The following is a 6,733-nucleotide window of genomic DNA, read 5'->3' on the forward strand; positions in this document are numbered from 1 at the left end:
AATAAAATGACCAAAAAAAAACTATAGCCTAATCTAAAATGAAATAGATGTAGAGCTAGATTTTCTTGGACGAATGATATAAAATAAGTATAAATAAGTCATATGAATCTGATAGATCTAAAACAAATACTGATAGTCATTCATTAATTAATTATTAGAATTACTTGACTACCAACTGGGTATTTTTATTGCCAAAATGCAATGTATTTTATGTGCATTTATTAAAAACAACAACCAAAAATTAAGCGTTCGACGCAACTAGATCTAGATCTAATATTAATAATATAGATTCTAGTTCTAGATCTAGATCCAGAAAGCTACTTCTCTAATTCAGTTTTCTAGTTTAATTCTAGTTAGATCTAGATGTCTAGACCAGTAGATCTAAATCTAGCCAGGGTTTTTGTCATGGCGACTCATGGAATAGATCTATAACTCTGCAGCCGCCTACTCATACTCATAGTGATCACGATATGACACTGAATGACAGATGACGAGATACTATTCTTGAGATACTCTCTCTACTTCATAGTACTTCTATATAATTAATAATATATATAGTTTTATTATTGATTATAGATCTACATCTATATATAGATCTAGTAATTTTAGATCTAGTAGGTCACAGTAAAACTCAATGTGTACTTCCGACTTAAGCTCAACAAGTCTTAATTGCACGAAATAAAAATAGGCCTAATACCTAATACTAATACAGTTTTGACACTCCAAGCTACGCATTTCTAGATCTATTCGTTTTTTTATTATTTTTATCGAAAGGACTAGGCTATAGGCATACACGTCTCGTGGGAAACAGAAAAAGTTCATCTCGGTAATATTGTAAACAAAATGACAAAAAAAAAAACACCAATATAGCCTAATCTAAAATCAAATCTAGAGCTAGATTTTATTGGACAATTGATATAAAATAAGTATTATTTAATATTGATATACAAACATTATATAATATATCGTTTATTATAATATGCCTATAAATTTTTTTAAAAATACGCCATTCCATGAGATATGTTTTAATCACTTAACTTGAATACTATTTAATCTGGGTTTTTTTTTACATCTCAAAATACATTGAATTTCGATGAATTTAGAATTAAGAACAAACGGAGACGAAAAGTGTTTGCCTCAACAGATTTCTGATATTGTGTTTAGATCTAGACTCTAGATCTAAATCTCACTAGCTAGTGACTAGGACAGCGTATGATCCGCATTTAGCTCACGTTTATTGGTTAGTTTATAACCCCACTGACGTCGTACTGTTGTTGTCTATAGGTTACATTAGGTAAGCCTATTCTTCTGATTTAGAATGACTTAGAGTTAAATAGATCTCATCTATGATCTACTAGTAAAGTCTAGTATTATTATGACCTATGATCTACTTAATTAACTACAATCATTTCACATTTGACTTGAGTATTTTGACTTGACTAGATCTAGATCTAGTAACTAGTCGCTCTAGATCATCATCATCAGTGTAAGTGTACTGTAACTTGTGTAAGTATAGATCCAGATTCGTATATTAGAATTAGATCTAGTCAGTAGACAAGTAGTATCATTTACTATCATTCTAGAAATAGATCTATAATATATATATATATATATATACTATGACTATAAATTTTATATATAATTATAGTCAATATTTAATATAGAATAGATCTACTACTACTACTACTAGATCTAGTCCAAGTTGAGCACTAGTACTTACTATTTTTAAATATATAGAATTAAGTAATTAAGTCTAGTATATAGACCCTATATGGCTATCTAGAATACATCTACTAATCTACTTAAAATAGATCTATACATATGATATTATTATAGTATTATAGTATACTATTCTATTACTAATCTATACTAATACAATACTCATCAATACTGTCTATAGTCTAGATAGTATACTATAGCTGTCTATTACTATAGAGATTAAATAGATCTAGTAAATAAAATATTAAAATAAATTCATTATAATAAATAGCTTTTATATAGGCAATATAGCGCTACTTTCATGCTTATAGATGTAGCATGCCCAGTTAGAGCGCTTTGGTCCAATCTCATTTGTGGACCAGTGGGGGGAGGGGGTATCTTGGAAAATGTTTTTCGTGCTGCCTTTAGGCACTCAGTAAACACAACTATATCCGAGTCTGGTGTTGAATCTCGAGCCCCCTTCAATGGCTTCATATGTAGCCAAGCCAAGTTCAGGCGTACTTAGCCTATTTTCCCACAAAATAGTTATAGAATCTTGAAATCTAGTATGATAAGTATCTAGATCTAGACCTATCTAGATATAGATCTATTATATAATAGTAGTAAGTAGTAGATGTGGAGTCAAAATCCATTAGAATAAGTATTGTCATTAATCATAATTAATGATTAAATAAGTGATGACCAGTGATGTTTAGTAAACATCCATTAGTGGCATCATATTAGTCTAATATTATGACTTATCTTAATTCACTTAAATAGTAAAAGTAAAATTAATGTCTAAACATATGAAACTTTAAATTACTGCCACTTAGCCTTAGCTCGTTATAATTATCACATTACAACTAAATAATCTTATAATCATATTTTTTTTAAAGTGTAATTTCTTACTTTATTTTAAACCATACATATGATATAAGTGCAATTTTAAATAAAGTCAAATATATCTTTAAATCAAGGAATCACAATTTAATGTAGTAGTATTCATTATTAAATATAAATTTGTTTAGTTTCTTCTAACTCTACTACAATTACAAATTAAAAGATGCTGAATCGTATGATGAGTATATCTGTATACATGCAACAGCAAAAGAGAATCAAAGTAATTAATAAAATTTAAAAAAAATGTGCTGATTCTAAAATTGTTTAGTTTTTATGCAAGACGTTTAGACAATATTTGAAATTATTCTTTGATTTTTAATATGCAGGTTCAAGAAATTTTATTTCAATCTCTGGAAATGGGTGGTGCTAATTGTGCCATTGTGGGATGCACTGCCACAAGAAGTAGTTGCAAAGGCTTGTCCTTTTTTAAGCTACCTAAAATGGATAAAACACCAGAAAAAGATCAATGGAGAAGTCAGATGATATCATGTATAAATAGATCCGATAAAGGGTTTAATCCTAACAGGGCAACAATTTGTTCAATACATTTCAAGCAGACTTGCATCAAAACAGGTAATTTCAAATGCATATCATTTATATTATTGAAACAAAATAAAAATGTAGAGCTTAGTATAGATGTATTTTTCTATCATAAAAATGTCTAAAATACATAATTTAGTGTTTACTCTCATCTAAAAAAAATATATTTATTCATGTATCACAGGCACCACTGGAAAAAAATTCCTTATACCTGGAAGTCTTCCTACAGAGTTGATGCCTACTGTTGAAACGCACAAACAGATACACAGGAATCCACCAGTAAATCTTTTTTTTTTAATATGCGCTTCAAAACAGGTTGTAGACATATTTATTTTTAAATTGAGCTGGGAAACTTTAAATCTTTCAGTTCAAATTATTCTGATATAAAACAGATTGAGTTTTCAGAGACAAACAAAAATCTGCAAGAGTTACTAAAACTGACGTAACATTTTTATTTAATTATATGATCTAACATATTTGATATTATTCAAATGTAAATGAATTGGCTACAGAAATGCATAAATAACCTAAATTATTCATGAAAATATTTTAAAAATTTAAACTAAGAAAAGAAAAAGGAAGTACATAAAAAAAATTATTTAAATATCTATATACTTCAATATATATATTTTTCTTATTCTTTCACAAAATGAAATTTTCAATTTAGCCTTTTAATTATACATTTAATCATTAAATATTGAAAAATCACAAAACTAATCAAACTTTATGAATTCAAATTTTATAAAAGATTAACAAATGCACTGAGTAATTGGGTTGTTCTATTTTTTTGTGTCCCTAGATATAAAAGAAAAGAGAAACCACTAACACAATGCTATCTTATTTGTTTTAAATGTTTGTCCTGCAATCAATTTATTACTAAAACAAAGTATAAGTACCATGGGCATAGCCAGGAATTATTTTCGTGGCCCCCCTCCCCCCGCGCGATATATATATATATATATATATATATATATATATATATATATATATATATATATATATATATATATATATATATATATATATATATATATATATATATATATATACACACATACATATATATATATATATACATGTGTGTGTGTATATAATTAATCTTTATTACATTCTGACTCTTCATTCTTTCGGAAGACGTTTATTTTTATTTTTTTAAAACTTGAGATGGGAAACCTTAACTCTTATTTTTTCTCCTCCCCCGCGATATATATATAATATATATATATATACACGTAAATAGATATATACATATATATATATATATATATATATATATATATATATACACATACATATATATATACATGTGTGTGTGTGTATATTTAATTAATCTTTATTACATTCTAACTCTTCATTCTTTCAGAAGACGTTTATTTTACCCTAGAATGAGTTATTCCTGGAGTTAGTGGAAATTTTGTGGACTCCCCGCCCTTTATAGTAATGGGGTCTGGGTAGCGCTGTGAGTTCCCCTAGCGTGGGGCAAAGCCCCCCCCGCCAGGCGCTATTTCCAGTATTGAAAGCCTAAAAAATGCATATTCTGAGGTACTCTACAGTGCATTATTCTGTTGTCACAAAGTTTTATTGGGATTCATTTGACAAGTATCAATCTTATTCATTATTACTCAGATATGTTAAAGTCTTTGTACTGACAATTTAGGTGTCTTCAAAAAAAAAAAAAAAAAAGTCCTATGTATATCTATGTGTTAATATAGTCATTGATATGTTTATTATATAATAAGTCATTAGAATGGGGAATGGGAATACATTAGTTTGACCTTTCCATTGTTTGAGGGGAAGTACACTTGTGTATCAGTAAACGTCTATGTAAAATGTTATTATGTTGATATATTTAAAAATTAGAATAATATAATTATATGTAATAAATATTTATCGAATACATTTGTGAATGTTGTGAATTTGTTTATGTGTTGTATTGTTACGTTACGTTTGTGTGGCAGCAGAGGAGATTAATTATAAAATCTCATTTGTTGTACCTAGGTATTAACTCTTAATAAACATCAACTATAGTGACCTTATCACTTTTATACAATAATAAAAATGGTGATTTGAATTTGTTTATGCTGCATTTTAAAATTGAATTTAAGATATATTATGATATTGTAGGTGGAACGTTCGTCGCCTGCCTTGGCTCAGAAAGTTGCGTATTACTCTTTTAAGGAAGTAAAAGCAGATGCAGCCCTCATTAATCTTCCTTGGTGCCTCATTGAGAATTCCGAAAACGCCGTTGTATTTGGACTTTTTGAGACTGATACATCTCATTTAAAATATAAAGTATTTTTTAAACTTGATTTTATGACAGATATTCATATTGTTGGTATTCCAGCACCAAATCTATCACAAAGTTATGAGGGAGTAAAAATTAAAAGTTATCTTGATATTATTTTATCGAAATCCATTTGTCCTGGTATAAGGCAAAAACATTTGCAAGCATTAGCTAGTCTTCCAGAAAAAAAAGATCAAACCTATTTCAGACATATTTTAAACAAGACAGATTTCGGAACAAATAACTTTTATCATTTTTCAATTATCCGATCTCGGCATTGTTTGCTTCTTTCTGATGGCATATGCACACATTGCAAAGATTCTGAACGTTTACTACAGAAAAAGTGGAATAGAGCTGAGATGAGCAAGAAAACTCCATTAAAGTTGAATTGTTCCATGAACTCAACATGCCCTTTAAAATTAAAAGATAGACTTAAAAATAGCAGACAAGAAAATAAAATTTTGACCAAAAAAATACAATGCTTTAATGCAGTCCTCAAAAAAAATTATATTGAACTTAGAGAGGATGTACACTTAGGCATTCGAAAAGTAATAGAAAATGCTGCCATCACAGATCCGTTGTCTCAATTGTTTTGGGAAGAACAAAAAAAAAGCATTTGACTCTAAATCATTTGGGATGCGTTGGCATCCGACTATGTTAAGACTGGCAATTTTATTGCATAGTAGGAGCCCAACAGCTTACCAAACATTGAGAAAAACTGGTGTACTAAAACTTCCAGGTGAAGCAACCATTCGAGACTATACAAATGCCATTCATCCTAAAACTGGATTCAATTGTGAAGTAATAGATGCAATTAAACAAGCAACTAAGGATTTTGATGAACATGAGCGCTTTGTAATTTTACTTCATGATGAGATGGCTATAAAAAGTGATCTTGTGTATGATCAGCGAAGTGGGGAAGTTGTTGGGTTTGTTAATAGTGACAATGTAAAAGAAAGCTCATCATACCAACTTGCTACCCATGTACTTGTATTTTTTATTGTAGGAATTAATACAAATTTAAAAATGAGTTTAGGATATTTCGGGACACAATCTGCAACACCCTTGGATCTTTATACTAACTTTTGGAGAGCTGTTCAAAATTTAGAAAATCATTGTGGGCTCAAAGTGATTGCTTCAACATGTGACAAAGCTTCTGCCAATGTCAAACTCCATCAGTTACATGATTCTCAAATTGATAGCACTATTTGCTTTAAAACCATAAATCATTGTGCGACAGACAGATTTATTTATTTTCTTTCAGATGTTCCACACTTACTTAAAACAGTTCGAAATAACATTTTTAAATCA

The 6,733-nt window shown here is 29.0% G+C and overlaps 1 protein-coding gene across 6 annotated transcripts; it reads left to right on the top strand.

The window, feature by feature from the left end:
- Nucleotides 1–475: 475 nt before the first annotated feature.
- On the top strand, nt 476–6,733 carry LOC106065509 (uncharacterized). 6 transcript variants are annotated; one of them, XM_056041507.1, is made up of 6 exons: nt 535–826; nt 1,104–1,294; nt 1,444–1,558; nt 2,925–3,171; nt 3,323–3,417; nt 5,263–6,733. In XM_056041507.1, exons 4-6 carry the CDS (start codon nt 2,955–2,957, stop codon nt 6,040–6,042), a joined length of 1,092 nt encoding a protein of 363 aa, XP_055897482.1. In that variant the 5' UTR covers nt 535–826; nt 1,104–1,294; nt 1,444–1,558; nt 2,925–2,954; the 3' UTR covers nt 6,043–6,733. The 6 variants fall into 6 exon arrangements, 5 of the variants coding, with proteins under 5 accessions (XP_055897481.1, XP_055897482.1, XP_055897483.1 ...); XM_056041508.1 differs by having other exon boundaries at nt 1,444–1,486; XM_056041506.1 differs by lacking the exons at nt 535–826; nt 1,444–1,558 and adding an exon at nt 476–528.

Source organism: Biomphalaria glabrata, chromosome 9 (genome assembly GCF_947242115.1).
Source record: "Biomphalaria glabrata chromosome 9, xgBioGlab47.1, whole genome shotgun sequence".
Lineage (NCBI taxonomy): Eukaryota > Metazoa > Mollusca > Gastropoda > Planorbidae > Biomphalaria > Biomphalaria glabrata.